At 41.4% G+C, this 18963-nt stretch overlaps 1 protein-coding gene across 1 annotated transcript in view; it reads left to right on the top strand.

Moving 5' to 3' along the window:
- Positions 1–18963, top strand: part of myo10l3 (myosin X, like 3) — a 45304-nt gene that overhangs the window by 413 nt on the left and 25928 nt on the right. The window contains exons 2-7 of the mRNA XM_026376313.1: positions 11643–11741; positions 17086–17244; positions 18007–18194; positions 18348–18482; positions 18728–18852; positions 18949–18962. Of these exons, the coding sequence (XP_026232098.1) occupies positions 11643–11741; positions 17086–17244; positions 18007–18194; positions 18348–18482; positions 18728–18852; positions 18949–18962 (720 nt within the window). The remainder of the gene's footprint in view (positions 1–11642; positions 11742–17085; positions 17245–18006; positions 18195–18347; positions 18483–18727; positions 18853–18948; position 18963) is intronic.

The following is an 18963-nucleotide window of genomic DNA, read 5'->3' as shown; positions in this document are numbered from 1 at the left end:
TTGTCACTTTTTGTCTTAGCAAAAGCTGCTCTTTGTTTGTACTGTGCAGTGTGTGTGTGTGTGTGTGTGTGATGATGATGATGATGCTTTCTCAGCCGTCGATATGTCCCATGTCCACAGGATGCAGCTGCAGTGGGAACTTGAATGCCCCACCAAGCCTCTTTGCTAGTTTTAATTTGTGGCAGAGAATCCGCCTTTTAAAATGCTGAGTGTTTGTAGGTTGAATGTGTCATCTGAGAGAGCCAGCCCAGACACAGTCTCACATGGAGAGGCTGCGGCTGCATCCCTGTCTGACTCAGAGGAGGACACACTCACAGGGAGACGAGTCCCTCCAGTCACCTCTTCCACCTCTGTTGGCAGCATCATCCGTGGGCTGTGCTGTGCTGTGACTCAGTATAGGTGCAATAGTGGGAAGTGGCTCCTGGATTATGGTTCTTCTGTGGCAGCTGCTTCAGTCTCCTTTCTCCAGTAGCAGTGTGGAAAGATGTAATATCGGCATATCTTTTATAAATAAGGTTGTGACCATTTTGCCCCATAAGGGGATGGATGGTTATTTAAACTGTACGAGCAGAGATTAGGATTCATACAAGCAATTCCTGTTTTGAAAAGTGGTAGTTTAATGTTATTTGTTTCTACATTTCAGGATGGAAATGGTGGGAAATTAAGTTAATTCTTTAGTTTTTTTGTTAAGAACATTGTTAGACAAAGTAGGACTTCTTAAAAAAAATACCATCTGGTGACAATGACCTTCGAAAACAATACATTTTGAACTCATCTCATAGCTTTCAATATTCTGTAATGTAACCCAACTGTGTGGTGAACAGATTGAGGTGAACTGGATTTTAGCTCATAATCTGATTTATTAGAGCGATATGCTCGGAGAGAGCTCAGCGGAGATCATTGTTGTAATTTTGTGTGCGTCCTTCGACCTGGACCAACTGTGTGTGACATTTATTTGACATTCACCAGGCTCAATGTTTTTAATCTAATGTTAATAAGTACTACGATATATTGGATTTCATCTTGAGATGTAACAAATGATTTTGTCTCTTGGGACGATCAAAGCGGTTATGGTCACAATATCCGTTGAATGCATTTCAATATGCATAGTATTTGTTTCCCAACACTGTTGTGGAAATGTAGTAATTGTACACTTGTTAACTTGAGATCAAATGTTGTTTGAATGTATGAAAGAAAACTCTTCACTGTAGCAAGTGCAGAAAGAAATGTCATTACAGGTACCTCTGTGCAGAACTGAGTTAAAGTAAATGAATGAACTGTCCTGCTTTTTTAAAATTACTTTTGGGTCATGGAACGAAGCCAGCGTCTTGAACGCCACAGTGCCACCACTGTGGATTTAATTAAGCAGGAATTCTGGAAGTGAAGTAAGACGAGGATTAAAATGAGTCAGTTCAATGAGCACAAGTGCAGTAGGATAAATCTTATGCACGATTCATTACTGCAAATCCGTTCCTGACGGGTTGCACAGTGCCAACAAATTTAGAATATAATCAATCTCCATAAAGGCTGATTCCTTTGCAGCTTTATGACTTGTATTTATCAAGTTCCTCAGTCAGTTTACATAGTACATATCTCGAGTCATCTTTCCTTTCACTGTCACTGTATGCACTTAAGTTGAGGATAGTGACCGGGAGTAGCGTCAGTGGAGTAAAGAGGAGTGGTAGATACAACGGGTGTGTGCTCAGAGGTTTATCCTGAAAGCCCATCCTGTCCATCAGCGCCACCTTTCCTCTCAGCAGCTGACACCACAAAACCCTCAGTACCACCGCCTTTACTCCACACCCAATCCTTCCTCTGAATGTATGAGAGCCACCAAACACACAAACATACTTGGAGTGTAACAGAGATCTTGTCCGTGTCCCCTGACTTCTGCCTGTCTGAGCTGTTCATCCATATGTCAGAGAAAATGAACGGTGTACACTGCGTATTCTGACTTAAAGGCTTGTGCGGCTGTGTCTGTTTTAACTAAAAATAGCTTTATCTCTCCACCTTTCATTCATCTCTACACACATGAAAACATGGTGAGATCACACTCATTCACTCACATAGCAGACGGCCTGAAATATTTTGTCTTTGTGAAACATCCTGTTGACGAAGCTGAATCCCAGCTATGTGCATTTCTAAACTTGGTCATCAGTTCCTTTATAGCAGCAGCTGCCACACACTGTAAAGCCACATGAGGACCTTTCCACACCCGTTAACTCCTTCCTTGCATTAGACACCAAATTCCACGCCATCAAAGATACTCTGACAGAGGGAATCCCACATTCCCAACCCTGACCTCTGAAATTCCCGGTCGTAGCCGACTGTCATCCTCGCATTGTATTGCTTTGGTGGCAAGGCTTTAGGTTTCACACCAACATCATCATGACACACAGAGCCAGACACATTCTCCCCAACCTGAAACATCATTCACAGACACGGCTATGTCTGTCTCTTTGTAGCTGGAGCCATGGATTGGCATGCTCAGCAAGCATTCTGTGCTGAAATGTGAGAAAGGCCGACCTGCTGGTCCTGAGGGTGGACTATTTTTTTCTTGCCATGGCAGGGTCTTTTCTATGCAGTTGTCACTTCCTCCAGCTGGCACTTTAAAGAGAATCAGAGATTGTCGCCCTTCACTTCCACCCATGCAGACGGCTGAAGGTGTAAGGAAGGAAGTCGGGAAATGAAGTTAGGAGCTAAGGAAGTAGGAGAGGAAAGCTACAGAAATGACTAATGGGATTCCTTACGATCACTAAGCAGCTGTCTGAACTTGTACTTAAACTTGAAGTGATTATTATCTGCATTATTGCATCGAAGTTCCACACAGTGCAGTCTGAGTCTTGAATTTCTTGTGACTTAAGAGCACTGGTTGATTTTGAACAAACAGAGGAAGGTATTATTAAGGCAGTGGTTTAAATGTGCGTCAGCGGCACTCCTGCAGCTTTGGTACAGTCTGGTCGTGGTTAAATCTGTCACAAATGACTGGGGCTAATTACCAACAGCCATGGTCTCACCACTCACAAAATAACACGAATATTCCCGTACTCCCAATGACGGAGCATTCTCAGAGTTAGGAGAAAGGAGGAATTAGTTGAATATAAACTTTCAGTTTCATTTTTCTACTTTGAGGTTGAATCATCTCCATAGATTATGTTTGCATTTCCTGTGCCGCTATCAGTAACCTGACCCCTGTCTATCATTCAGCTGACCCATCACATGGGGAACTCTGTGATAACCCCCCGCTGACACCATACTGTTGACTTAAGGTTTAACCTGCTGCATTATCAAGCTTCCAGACAAAGCTGTCAATGTTTGTGGTGATCAGAGGAGAAGAAGACCTCTATCTACACACAGCTTGTTCACTGACAGATAATGCAGCACAGACGGGTGTCCTCTTGTCTATTAGCTCATGATGATGGATCAACAGTTGCTGGATGAAATGATGTAACGGTCTGTCTCTGCTTATCTTGTCTGTTTGTAACCTTAACACCTTAATTTGTGTAATGTTCACAAGATGCAGCTCATAAAAGTAATACTGCAGAACATTTACACTGCCCTCATCAACACATATCTTTTCTGTGCTTCTCGTGTTTCACCCTGTGTGTGTATATCCCCCATTAAGTCAGTCCAGGGTGTGTCATTCTGTGTCGTGAAAAATAAATCACCTCGGGGTGAATCACTAATTTTCCGTGTCAACAAGGCGGTGATGAAAGAAAATATCCCCAGGCATTGTCTGCTAAATTCATGACTTGAAGATGAAATGAAGAAATCATTGTGCCGTCATGGGGAATTAAGTCCGCTTACGGCTTGATATACTCATTGTGTTCAGTGTAAGAGCAATAGGAACAAGTAAAGTGGCCTATTGGGTCTAGAAAGTTAAGAAAAATAACAATTTGAAAGGAGGAAGAGTGCTTATTTTCATGTTTAATCTAGTTTGTTGCAAACTCTTTAATTAATGAACTAAGGAATTATTTGAAATGTAAACACTAAAAATCAGTGTTGCATATTACTGTGTCAGCTCTGCTGTCCAGTCTCTTCTTCCCATCCCCTGAAAAAGCTTTTCAGTAATTCTTCTGCGCAGGTAAAGCTGGAGAGTAAATCAAATCAGTGATCTGTGTGCAGTGAATTTATCCTGAATACGTACCCAGAGAAAATTAAAGTTGCTGTTTATCGCCGATTACCCCTGTTGGCCTTCACCTTGGCTGCCCTACCTGACAGTCACAGTGAGCTGGTAATGAGAGTAGCTTAAATCCTCTCAGTTCAGAGGTCGCGTCTGGCAGTTTAATAACAGCCAACCTGTGATTACTGCTCTCAGCCCAGATGTTGACTTTCCTTTTTTAGCCCCCTATGATTAATGCACATGGATGCAGCCTATTACAGAACTATCTGTGTCCATCCTAAACTGTCTTATGTATGTAAGTATAATACATTTTTAATAGCCACAAAGGAATATAGTCTATAAAACATAAAGTTGTACCACTGTTATTCTCTCCTGATGAGCTGGCTTCAGTAAGTAAGGGCCCATCAGAGACAAACAACACATATTACTAGTTTTTGGCAGCATATTCATATAGTGTATGACTGTATAGTATGTCACTGTTTGACTCCCATTATGCCATTATTATTATTTTTTTTATTACAAAGTAGCCTTCTTTATTAATAGCTCACCACATAATGATGCATACTACTGTTAGCCACCACAGCACTCAGCATGTCCCCATCATTTTAGCCTAAAGAAACATCAATGACAAAATGTTTAACTAACTATGCAGAAATCTAACTGTTGGACAGGTGCATCTCACAGAACCTTTAAGACTTAATTATCAGGTCGAACACCCCATCCACTTTAAGTATATGTCCCCAGCTCCATGGTACCTAACTGGCACCTCTCTTGGTGCATAATATAAGCAAGCCACACATCGTAGCAATCACCTGTTAGTGTTCCTGTGTGTCTGTTTTATGAGACATGAGTGTGTGTGGTTAGGACTGATGTTGTTTGACTTACTAAGATTTACATGAGGAGGACTGTGGCATGAATTAAAGACATGGCAACCTTAGCAGCACTACAGCAGTTTTATTTTTGTTCAACCAACCCTGATCAGAAAAACATACCACCATCTAACTGTGAAATCCAGTAACATCCAGAACACTGCTCCTTCGATCCCATTATAAATGATCCATGTGTAGTTGCTGATGAAGTGGTTTCATTTAATTTTCTTTATTGATTCAATCACTCTGAATCAATTGGTCTGAAAAATGTCTGAAATTCTCATAGATATTCATTTGTTTTGTATATGACAAAGAAAAGCATCAAGTCTTTACATTTGAGAAGCTGTGGTCATTTTAAATATCAAAATAAAACTATATTAAATTAACTATGTTAAATTAACTGGCCTCCCGCCCAATGACAGCTGGGATTGGCTCCAGCACCCCCGCAACTCTCAACAGGAAAAGCGGTTAAGATAATGGATAGAGGAAAATTATAAACTGTGTAAGACAGGACTGTCCCTAAAGACCAGAATGATCAATCTGGGACAGGATGAGCAAAAGTCAAAGGTGCATGTAACAGGAGCCTGGTCATCCACTGATGGGTCCACTCAACCACACCCCACTGGCCATGACCCACATATCCCACACATCCAACCCCAGTCTTTAAAATTCCTGACTCAGCAGCATTCCTGGGATATCTCAGGGATTCCTGTTGTCAACTGATTATACAGATAGAGCTGGAAATGACAGACAGCATGGGGGAATGGCATGGGCCTCCGTAGATAACATCATTCTTTAAGTTTAGCGAGAACATATATGTAGTAATCACTTCATTTCTCATACTGCAACTTTTCCTGCACTTAAACATGACATAAAACTGAGCACAGGATCATACTAATGCTTTGATCACCTCTCAGTAGTGGAGTGGAATGGAAATATGTTCACACAGGATAACGATGTACAATGGGACACTGTGCCAGCAGCCCATGGCAGCGCGTCAAGTGCTCCTCTTCTTTTTGTTACGCTCCTGAAGACATAATTTGTTATGCAAATTCTTTTCAATACACTCATTAGCAAGACGACAGATTAGCTCCATCAGATGATGATGGGGGAGGTGCTGTGTAGACAGACAGACATGCACAATACAAAACACGCAGACACACACACACACACACACACACAAGGACATGCTCCTACACAAACACACAAACTTCTGCTCATTTGTGCAATGATACTCCGTTGTTTCATTTAGTTGCTAATGAAAATAGCTTAAGAGACAGTCATGTTTGCGATTTCCTGCTGTGTTTGATTCCCATTAACCTACTGACACAATTGCATTTATAACATAATCATTTTCAGACCTTCTGCTTCAACAGAAACAGTCTTTGAATATGAAAATGATGCATGACATCACTGGGTTACTGAGCCACATGTCTGGTGCTTCACGGTATTAAGTGATGAGGCTGCTGCCTTCAGGGCATCTCGCTTCAAATCTGTTTATAGCTTCCTCTGCAGGAGGTCTGGGGTCTAGGCCGTACCTCAGAGTCAAGAACAAATTGTGAACTGCGCCCTCCACCCTTTTCTTCTTTTCTTATCACTGCCCCTTCACCACAGATTGGGGAAAGCCCAGTTCCCCGGGGGACTCCTCCTTCTCCATTAGCTAATTTTCGATCAGCTGCTCCCTCCATTATTAATTCATACGTCTTCCAGCACAGATGCTAGAGGTTGCCTTTAATCATCTGATTTCTCCCCTCAGTCACCCTTCCCCGCCCTTACCCCATGCTGGCTGTGGCACCGGCTGCACTGTGTGCAGACATTACAGTGGCTGTGAGCAAACAAAGGAACAAGAAAATGTAACAGGGGGCTTACAGAGGCATACGCTATTTGTGTTAGATCACCGTTTGTTATTTCTTACTTTTTCTTTACAGTGTTTTGCAGTTATCTACTGTGTCAAGAGCCTAACCTGATGGTTACAAAAGCCAAAATGCTATTAGAGAGCTGCATGGCTGAATGATTAGAAAATGGGAGAAACACTCTTCTTTTCCCTCAATAACCACTGCTGAAGAACCTTGGAGAATCGCACTTAACCCCTGACCTGGCTCAATGGAGCTGAAAGCACACCAGAAAAAAAATAATACACATTTCATGCACAGAAGATAGAGTTGTTGATGTGAAATAGCTGCATATCTAGTAACAAATAAAAATGTTCATAGGCAAAGCCATAAATTCTGGATTCCTGGTTCTGAAATAATGGAAGTTTGTTGCGTAAATTAATTATTAAAACCAAATTAAAACCGTGGATATGAAACATGTAAGGAACAAGCCAACCTTTCTCTCCATCTTCACCGTGTGTTGTGCAGTCTGTGAGATTGTTTGTGTGGGTTTTTTTTTTTTTTTGAGTCCTGCAATTATATCATGTTATAAGTAATTACAAACATAGAACATGTCTTAAACCTACTGTATTTCACAAGAAAAGAAGAATATTCAGTTGAACTAATGTTTTAGATGGAAACCTCAGTAATTAAGTTCGTCTACAAGTATCTGCAAGAAAACACCAATATGTTGTTTGACCTTATGGTGATCAGGACTGCACATCTGTCCAGGCACACTGAATGGGGTCATAAAGGGTTAGTGACTTGGCCGTATGCCTCGCTATTCTTATGATAATTCTGGTGCGTCTTGGAATTTGTGCAGTAAAACGAGAGCTGACTCAGAAAATGACGTGTGTTTTTGAAACATCTGCTTCTAAATGAGCTGCTTTAGGTGACTGAGAACACGGAGTGCAAAGTTTATACTGATCTTAAACAAGCAAACACATGAGTAGAAAACAACAGTAATGAACACGCAGAAGTTAGAGGTGAAATCAGCAACATCTAGAGTTTCTTTCGAATGGCTTTGGTACATCTTGTGATGGTAAATCCATTCCCGGATTACGTTTGACGCGCTCCACGTCCAGGCACAACTGAGGAGATGCTTGTCAGGAATCCAGCTGGATGCATCTGGGCCTCATCCAGGCATCAGTCCTGGACAGTAATCAGACCTAATTGCAGCACCAACAGCCCCTCACTGCTGTCCGTTGGCCGGGGCGTGCGCCGCTCTCTGACACAGCACTATGATCCAAGAAATTAGCTTATCATAACTAATTGTTCAACTGTGTCCAAGTCGGGCTGAGTTAATTAGCTTTCTTTACTCTGGCTGATACGATCACCTGATACAGCCTGTGCTCATGCCACAGCAGACAGCAGAGAATGAGCCGTGGCACCTTGTACTGTGTACCCCCTTAAATATTTAACGCCCATTCATTAGCATATATCTGAGTTGGATGTCATGATACAAGCTGCAGAAACTCAAGCCTCTTACTCTGGAGTCACATCATTCAGCCTGAGTGGTTTCTGTGTCAGAAAGCATGATGGGATGTTGCCATACGGCCTGTTTTGGTGGATCTGATTACCATTGTCAGTCAGTTCTGCCTCAGCAGCGCTACACACGTGCTTGGTGACCTGCGGCATTAAGAATTCGAAATGAGCCCGAGCTGGAAATGTCATGGCAGCATTGCGTTTTAAGGGATGTGATCACCAGAGGCAACACAGTAGAATGAACTGACACCTAGCAATTGAACAGATTAACCACTGTGCGTCACTACCTGGTGAACATTGTTCTTTCCAGTGATTATTATGCAAGAGGTACACACTGCTTCTAGTTTAATCAGAGTAATCAGCTGTGCTACAGCAGATGATTCAAGTCAGAGGGACTTAACACAAGCTGATACCCGTGCCCCTTTGCTTCCCAGCTGGCCTTTGTTTGGGATATTTCCGCCTGGTTAACTTCTCCTCAGTCAGAGGTTGTTGCCTTTGTTCTGACTTAGTGACGAAGCTCCTGAGGACGGAGGGGACGGGAGGGAGGAGTTATGGTGAGGCCATCTGTTGTTGAGACAATTCTTTTTTTGCTCTATACCATCCGGCTTCTGACTCCTTGGACACACACTCATGTAGAAAGACACAAACAAATAGACAGACACATCTGGTGGTTTCCTTCTTGAGCCCCACAGCTACCGACTACTATCACCTATAGTTTCACTGGTGGGCCATCCACCGGAGACGAACATTAAAAAATGTTTATAGAATTGAATGGTCTTCCTAATAGTTAATGGTCTGTGTTACAAACCCCTGATATGCTATTTTGTCTGACTTTAACTTTGTATTTTTAATGTGAAAATGTTTAAATCAATAGAAACTTAGAAGAGATATGTGAGATACATTTGCTAAATTTCAGTCTAGTACTGCTGTGGCTGTTCTAGCCCAGTTTTAATTATAGTGCCTCGTGGGCAGTTTTCCAGAGAGAAAGTCACCCTGGTGCAGCAAGCCAAGCGAGTGTCTCCAGCTTGTTGCTGACTTTTGGTTTACCATATAGCATTTACTCGTTTATTAAACCAATTATTATGTGAATTATCTGCTCTCTCTCTTCTTGTTTAAAAACATGTTCTGTGCACAGTGTGCATGCTGTCTGGAGTTTTTTATCTGTCCTTATCTGAGTTAGTTACGAGGCATGCCTCTGAGAAACTCTCTGTTCATATGACTGGAAAACCTCGGAGGCTCTGACTCCTCAACTTAACTATTCAAGTCAAATTCTTGGAAAATGTTCCTTTAATATTAGAGTCACTGAAACTTCCTAATTTAAGCAACTGTGAGATGTCTTGTTAAAACATAAAGTACTATGAACCATCACACTGGAAAACATACGATGTATCCAACATGTAATCTGCCTGTTGTAACCTACTACTGCTTGCATGTTTCTTCTCTTTGTCAGTGCTGCTGTTCCAGCCCTGAAAGACCTCTACTAGAGGAAATGTACCAGCAATATTCAGCTAAATTCAAGTTACATAATAGCAACTGATCTTCTTAAAATCTATAGCGTAAACACTATTAATCTGCTCACCGGCCTTCACTGGGGAACTCACGTGAAGCAGATTTATGGTGACCGGACCATGTATGCCAAGGTGGTACTAGGCAGACACAGTCACTCACTGGTATCTAACCACCATTATTAAATACTAACAGTGTTAATGTGAGACCATGTGTTGGTGTGACCCTCCTGTTATACATGTGCATGTACATGTTTTTCCAGACAGTAGGAGGCGGGACATTATCAGGTGCCTGCACCCTTCCTCTTTCCCCTCTCACTCCCCCCACAGCCTCCTCCTAATTTACACAACCCCCTTTATCCCACTTACTGTTGTCCCCTGTGGTTTGAGAGAGCCACATTTAGCTGTGCTCCATTAGCTGACTGAAAGAAAAAACTCCTTGATGATGGAGGTGGGTTTGCAGAATGGGCGTTTGGGCTGATGAATTTTAGTCGAAGGAAGATGTCTGAATCACAAAATAAAGAAAAAATACAGACCAATCATCACTGTGAACTGTTTTTAATGGATTCAGGACTAATGTCCTCTTTGTCTCTGTGGTTCACCAGACTGGATTTCACGTAAACATCAAGTGCATTAGACAAAAGCATCTCTGTCCTGACCCTGGTGGCAAACACATTTGTGCTCCATGAATGAGAGTGTGTGTGCCACACGCACGTGGCAGCCTGTTGTTAATAGTTAATGAGGATTGATGTCTGGCAATGGTGACCTTGTATAAGGTTTCCTGGTGGAATCCATGCATATTGATCTCTTCAGTTTTATGCTCTGTCAGACACACAGTTCCCTTTGCTCCAGGTTTGCTCCTTGGCCACTGCAAAGGTTGCATTTGTGATGATTGTGCAACAACAGTTCGGCTCTCAAGTCAAATCTTTGCCCATAGAACATCATGCCTAAAGACGATATAGATCACACACGTGTTTGTTCTCACGCACTGTCGTCATTTAAAAGCAGCTGGATCTATAAATGCATCTAAGGAAATGACAGTCAGTCTGAGCAATCAGACTCAGATTCCTGTTATTGCTCTTGGTTACTGAGCTGCTAACAAACATGTATGGGGAGGTCAGTGACTCCTCATGGATACACAAACACAGGAGAACAGGCTGCCCCCAGCAGCTGTCATACTGGTGTTACTGGGACGATAATGAGAAGTGTGTAAAATACTGAACACTGAAAAAGATACAGGGCAGAGAAACATCTGTATTGATTCATTTAAATTTAAATTAGCAATCACTGATTTCTTTGTTTCGATGCGCTAACTTATCCACACAATCTAAAACTGAAAGTCTTTCTGACAGCGCATGACTGTGAGTGGTAGTTTTAGTCTTCGACACACCCTGAGCACGCAGGCCTGGGGAACAACTTTCCTCTACTAAAAGGCAATTACATGTTTAATAAGTAGATAACTGTGCCAGTTCTGTGTGGGGAGGGAGTAGCTATGTGGCACTGAGTGGTGAGCAACGTTGAGAAGAAATGGAAAAAGTCAGTGGGAAATAAAACCATGGTATAATTCATGCCTTTTGAGAATAATCTCAGTGTAACTGAGCAGCTACAGTATCTCACTTTGATGTTAAACCTAAATATTTCTGGTTTAAACATTGCCTTCCTTGGTTTCTACTGTAGTTTGTGTTTGTGTGAGTGTGTATAAAATATGCTTAGGACACCAGTATCCCATACTTTCTTCCAGTGGTTCACTCCAGATTCTCATAGAGATGTTCTGACTATTGTGTTACAGGGGGCCCGTGTCTGGCTGAGACACAAAGAGCAGCTCCTCCCTTCAGCCGTCAGCTCTTGTGATGATTCGTCTCTGGTCCTGACCACCGACTACGGGAGGGTAAGAAAACATTTTTTTTCACTCCCGAACCATTTATAATTCACTTTAAGGAATCCCAAACCTTCATATGTCCTGTGTGTCTGTGACCATCCATCGTTTTCGGGATTCAGACACTATGTTTGCAAGTAAATGTGCATTGAAACCTTGAACCTGTGCAAAAGTCAGATCAAGATGTAAAAGTAATCACAATAAGTCTCATATGTAAGTGATAGTGTACGTGTAAAATCCCCTCTCACTTTCTGTTACCGTTTACAGGACTATACAGTGTAAACAGTAGATGAGTGAGTTAATAGCTTGCACACATGTTTCATCTCAGGCCTTGGCGGTGGGATCAACACCTTTTGTAATAATATAAGAATGACAGGAATGGGCTCCTTGTGACAAGGCATTGGCATGAGCTTATCTGTTTGGCCGTACATGGTGGTCTTTGTGTCTGGAGGAAATCCTGTTAGTGAGGCTGAGAGAGAGGCAAAGAGAAAGAGAGTGAGCGGTGGCGATGGATGTTGAAAAAAAAAAAAAGCTTCTCACACAATGACTGGAGTCAGACAGTGTAGATCAAAAGTGAGCTTCCAGTACTGCTCTTATCTGGTGATACGCTTACTGTACTGAACAAACCGAGTGAGGATGGTCCAGGCAGGTCAGGGCCTAGGGAAGTAACATGATATAACCCACAGGCGGATTTTGTCCACAGGATCAAAACGTATAGCGTGCCACATGTCCATCATCATAACCACCAGCCAAGACCCCTCCCGCTGATCTTATGTAAAGGTGGTCAGGTTCCTGTCTGAACAATAGATGAATGAGTATTTGCTATGTAAGAGGTGTCACTTGAACACAGAACACACAAATATTTTACTGAAGAGAAGTTTGAGAGGCACAGAGATGAGAAAAGATGTCTAAGAGGGAACAGTTGAGCTCATGCATGTGCCTCCCTCTTCAGCATACTTCATACGTCTTTCTGTGGTCACTGGTGGAGCTGCTCACAGGGTGAGATGTCAGCCCCTCCTGTACGGGGAGCAGGAGGAAACCTTGACTAATGGAAGCGTTGTCAATCACAGCGACGAAGGATTCATAGCACTAAGTCAGAAACTGTGCAAGGAACGAGGCCCCACTTCTACAGGTTGTTTAGATTTAACTGAATACCACAGCATCAGTATCTTTGTACTGATCTCAGTACAAAAACATTTCAGCACGCAGCAATTTCAGTAAAGATTTTCTGTTAATGTGACATCGTGTCATGCTATTTATGACGTTTGAGATCTTTTCTGTGAGTTGGACCACAGTGCTGTAGCTGACACGAAGCTGGATTGTGTGCTGTTACGACCTTGTTGGTCATCAGCCCAGACATATGGATTCCTCCTCTATGTCTGAGTCCCAGGACTCTACAGCCAGAATGATAGGAATGCAAGAATGAAAAACAGACTGTCTCCACCTTCGGGGTGCCTGGCTGACCTTGAGTGACCCCCAGTTCCTGGACTGAATATCTGCTAAGGTTTATAGGCATTTCCTCATCCAGTCACAATGTTTTATACCATCTGACTCCTCTAACAAGCTCTGGTTATCATATGTGCTGTCTGTCAATCTTTTTTATGTACTAAATCTAAGTGCGATATCAGAAGTGGTTTGGTAAATGTATCCTGGCAATATTTTTCCCTTAGAGGGGGGCGATTTGCCATTATCTGCTGCTACAGTGCTCACATTAAGGTGTAGCCCCCTGCCTGAGTGCTCCGCTTGCAGAGTCCTAAGAGTGTCTTTAGCCACACAGTCTGGGCTGACATGGCTAGTGTCACATTAACCATCATATCAGCATTCATCACTGTCTCCTAACAATACACCACAGACCTGAGTGAACCACTAAATACAACAGAAACGAAACACAAATGCCTTGTGGCTTTGTGTGTTTGAATGCATGTAACTCTGTGTGTGTGTGTGTGTGTGTGTGTGTGTGTGTGTGTGTGTGTTTTGAATGGGCAGATGGCACCAGCTGGATTAACAGTATGTGAGTTGCCCCCAGAGGGGTGCATATGTAAAGAAAAGTAAACTCCTGCCCCCTGAACTAAATAGCTGCTGCTGCTACTGGTGATGTCATCCTAATCATACTAAACAATAAACTGATTTTGGATTGTGTTAGCTATTTTTGTGCCTTAATAATCAAATATTATATATTCATCATATACAACAGTATTAATATAATAAACAATATTATATATTCATTAGAAGACGTGTGATTTATGCACAGATAATATTAGCAACTCTTTTGATACTATTCTCAGGCCTCACAAAGTGACAGCATTCTCTTCTTCATGTTCAGGACAATTTTAAGAAGTAACTTAATAAACAAAGTCTTTATTTACTCTTCGTGTTGCTTTTAACAAATTATTCATTTATGTGAAAGAGATGAGAATTGTCTTGCAGGAGTTATCCAGGCCTTGTAGTACTGTTGTTTTGCAATATGTTATGATAGAGAAAATCAATAGAAAGATCTGTGTTTTTTTTTTAAGCAGTAATGTGAGAGATGTCTTTGTTTTTGTATTATCAATGTTCACCATTAATAAGCCTAACTGCTTTTGGTCCCCCACATGTCCCCTGGGTCTGGGTGGAATCCCCCTGCAGCAGATGGATTCGCTGTAAGACAGAGAGATTCAGGCTAAATTTAAAAAAAAAGGAAAAAGAGATGGCGCAAAGAAACTGTGTTAAACAAGCCTGCGTTTGTGTCCACAAGCCCTTGATTTTGTATCTGCCTGTGTGTTATTTCTAAAGGTCCGACTGTGTGTGCCAGTAAAACGTCCACTGAGTCAGTGAGCATGAACCCGCCTATGTGTGAATATTCAGTGGAGCTGGTCGAACAAAGCAGCAGCAGGGTGTGGTTTTTAGTGAGGAGGAAACAAAAGGGAAGAGCATTACAGCTGCAAGAAAGTTTAAAATTCAGACGGCTGCTAAAGCATCAAGCGTCATGACAAAGACATGTCCCACTGTTATGTGTTTTTAGGCTGAATTAAAAAAAAAAAAAAAACCCAAAGCATTAAAGCAGTTGATAGTGCTGGAAATTATTTGTTTCACTTTATAGTTTATTTTCTATTTAATCTGTTCAATTTATCTTCTGTATAATATATCATAAGTATAATTATTTGTCCATTGACCTCTATTATGAAGTACAAACTGTCACATTTCAAGATAAATGAAACCTATTTACATACGCTATCTACACTACATCTGCTCTTATCAGTAATAATGGCCTAGACTGTGGTGCAAAATGTTATGAGATTTTGTTCATGAGAAGGCCGTTTTATTTGACAAGGAAGGAAGGAAGGAAGAAATAAATGGAGAAAGAAAAAAGAAAAGGAAATAACTAACTGTAACAATTGGCTGTATCTTCCGGCTCGCTTCCACACAATCCAACACTCAAAGAAAGTATACATTTTATTTTAGCAATAGTTTCAATAAGTGCTTATTATTATATTATTTATTATTTTCAGTAATCAATCAAGTCACATGCTGGTGTAAGTGGCTCTGAATGCTCCCCAGCCATCACTACACCACTCAAATCATTAACATTGATGTGCTGTGATCTCATGTGAAACAGACGCTGTGATAATCACGTGACAGTTTTCCTGTGCACTGACTTGAATTGTGATCAGAGAGGAGAGAAAATATTCACTTTAAATAAGTATAAATATACTTGATTATGAATTCAGAGAATATTCATAGAGTCAAATTGTGATTTCATGTGTTTATTTGGATGTTGAAAATCAATAGCGGTGCACACCCAGTGTTTTATCACAGTGGTTGGCTCAGGCCGTCTACAGCCCCTACTGGGAAAATGTTCCAGTACGTCTGACTGTTATAATGGACACTAACAGGACATTACTGCACCACATAGTGTAGCGGTTGAAATGGAAAGTAAGCATGTAATGAGTATTAGTCTAGACCTTATCTGCGCTCATGTTCCATCTTAAAGAATCCTTTTAGCCATATCCACACGACACCACAGTCAGTAACTTATTTGGAAACAAATATATACATTTGATTTATATATAAAAATGCGAAACCTTTTTTTGATGTGGGATTGTCTGACTTGGGGGTTCTTTCAAGTATCTCTGATGTATCGGCTAAGAAAAAGTCCCTGAGGCTCACTCTGTGAAATCTGAACTCTAAGTTATCTAAAGATCAGAAACCGAGAGGCCACACAATATGAGGTGGAGACAGCAAATCTGCACATGCACACAAATTAAGAATAAATAACAATAGAGAAGGAGCTTTCCATGCTCGCAGCTCATCGAGAGCGGGGCAGCATGTCCCTCCTGTGAAACCTGAGGTGTCTCTGCTAGTTGTTGGTTACTCTGTGTTATCTTGTATTATCTTGTTTCAGCCAATTATCAAATAAATTAAACATGTTTTTGTGTGATGACACTACATTTTGACCCATCAGAGCCGAGGTGTTGATCATGGCATTTAATCCCATTAAGTGACTGATGTAAGTGAATGTAAACTGCTCATGCTAATTGAGGATGTAAAACAAGTTAAAAAGCCTGTTTGATTTATTAGTCGTTTAGTCACCAGCCCTGCCTGGTGAATCAGCGCCAAATTGCTCAAGAGCAGAAGGTGGGGTTTCAGGCGAATGGGGCTGTACATCTGGCTGTAAATCTGCTCGATCAATGACATCATTGCAACTGCTCTTCTCCCTGAGGTCTTTTGTTTTACAAACCCTAATACAAAAAAAAAAAAAAACATGTAGCAACTCACAAATTATTTCACTGTTATTGAGCTATTGTCTCAGCAGACACCCACATTCTCTGGTTGCCTTTTAGAGCTGAAATGAACATATTAAGATTAAGATACCTTAAAGCAGCTGACTCACATACTTTCTTACTTTCTTATTTTCAGCCCAAATCAACTCTACTGCATAAAGGACTTCATTCCAAATCATTATCCAATCCAAAACAAAAAAATGTAGGCCCTCTGTGCTGGGACACAATTGAATATGCTCGGAAGAGCCAGCAGTAATGGACTGCGACGCCACAATCTCAGCACCTTGTCTATCAGTATTGATCCAAACATTTATTTCCATCATACTTGTAGTTTGTCTGTTCACTTATCTCCTGTCTCGTCCATTAGAGTGCTGAGAGTCTCTGGTCACTGGCTGGTTCAGTGTACTGACACATTGAAAGTGCGTTGAAATGTGGACTGTTACTTATTACTCCTCATTGTCACTCTTTAATATATGTAGGTAAATGTTTTCAATGTGTTGTAGCCTTTTGCCTACATAAGGAGGCAAAAATGAATCATTGTAGTGTAAATTTAAATTTAAGAAATGTTTGGATATTGTGTCTCTGTGCTGCTGCAGGTGATCTACCTACAGAAAGGAGAAGTAACCAGAGAGATGGTGTACCCAATGCACCCCAGTAGCATCGAAGGAGTGGAGGACATGTCGACACTGGCAGAGCTGCATGAAGCTGCCATCATGCACAACCTCTTTCTGCGCTACCAGAAAGACAACATCTATGTAAGGCCCAGCACTGTCTTAATCTGCGAGAACATCTATTGTACCATTGATATGGTGTGTTTTGAGCAAAAGAGCATGACCCACACTTCCCCATGCCTACAAAAACCTCTTCCTATTACTTTGTAATCACTAATGCACTCACTTTCACTACTGCCAGCACTTTATTCACATCTGAATAGATGTTTGTATTCACAGATTTGGAACCTGGGGGACACAAAAAAACACTTAAACAGATGTAGCACAGATGCAGGTGCAAAGAATGAAATGAAGTCAAAACCTCAGATGCATTTGTTTGTCTGACTCCCAGGATTATTTTCATGGCAGAGCACTGAGGTTCCCTTGAAACATTATCCGGACTTTATTAAAATAATCATTGCCCACACACACACGGTAACTATGTTTTAGGAAATCCTATCTCCTAATCCTGTCCCAGAGGCTTCACCCGGTCTGTCTACATAGCATCGCAGAACAGTATTATTGTGGAATGATGACCCACAAACACACTTTTGTCAGGCACTTTTCCCCAAAGCGCATTACACAAGGAGGAGAAATGGATCCTAAAATATTACTTGCCTCTGTGCACTCAGTGCAAACTAGGCCATATGCAGTTGTTGAAGAGTTTTACAGACTGTGCTTCAGATTCTATGCAGAAATTAATTGTTAGATTTTTAGAAATACTAAGCATTTTTCTTACATACCACTTTCTTTCACACCTTCTCGTCCCTTCGTCCCTTTGTCCTTCTGCTTGTTTTTTTTCTTCAGACCAACATAGGTTCGATCCTGGCAGCTGTAAATCCCTATAAGCAGATAGCAGGACTCTACGACAGCGCCGCAGTGGATTTATACAGCAAACACCAGATGGGGGAGCTGCCTCCTCACATCTTTGCGGTGGCCAATGAGTGTTACCGCTGCCTGTGGAAGAGGCACGACAGCCAGTGTGTTCTCATCAGGTGTGGACAAATCTAAATTATGGATTCATTTAAGAGCTCTGTAGAGGTTTCATTGCTAAATAGTTTGCATATATATCATGTTTAAAATGAGTTTAATGTGTCATTTCCCTCCAATGGGGGACTTTTTCTCTCTGTGGGACTGTGGGTCTTCAGTGGAGAGAGTGGTGCCGGCAAGACAGAGAGCACCAAGTTGCTGCTGAAGTTTCTGTCAGTGATGAGCCAGAACTCAACAGGTACTCCTCTGTCAGAGAGGACCACCAGGGTAGAGCAGGCCCTTGTTCAGAGCAGGTACTGACCATTGTTTTTCTGTCTTTTAGCCATCTTGAACTATTTACATTTTAATTTAAAGAGTGATATATATGTTTCTTTTCTATGTATCTAAGATATTATTGTTATTTTGCATGGGTTCAAACTGTGGCAACTTAAGGAATTCAGGAAAAACTAAATAATACTAACAATACTAAATTAAATTTTTATGTTATAGAGTTATGTTAAGACATTTGCTGATTCAGTTGTGTTCCCTTTCTCTTCAGCCCCATAATGGAAGCCTTTGGCAATGCTAAGACCGTGTACAACAATAACTCCAGTCGCTTTGGGAAGTTTATCCAGCTCCACTTTTCCCAGAATGGAAACATTCAGGGAGGCTGCATCATTGACTGTATCCTTAAAAAGTTTATTCAGATATTCTGGAAAGTTGTCCATAGCGTCATGTTCACACAGCCACTATCATTTTTCCTTGACTTTTAACTGTCAGATCTGCTGGAAAAGG

The sequence above is a fragment of the Anabas testudineus genome, chromosome 21 (assembly GCF_900324465.2).
Source record: "Anabas testudineus chromosome 21, fAnaTes1.2, whole genome shotgun sequence".
In the NCBI taxonomy this organism is placed as follows: Eukaryota; Metazoa; Chordata; class Actinopteri; order Anabantiformes; family Anabantidae; genus Anabas; species Anabas testudineus.
The sequence above is the reverse complement of the archived record's forward strand: the minus strand, read 5'-3'. Positions and strand labels throughout refer to the sequence as shown.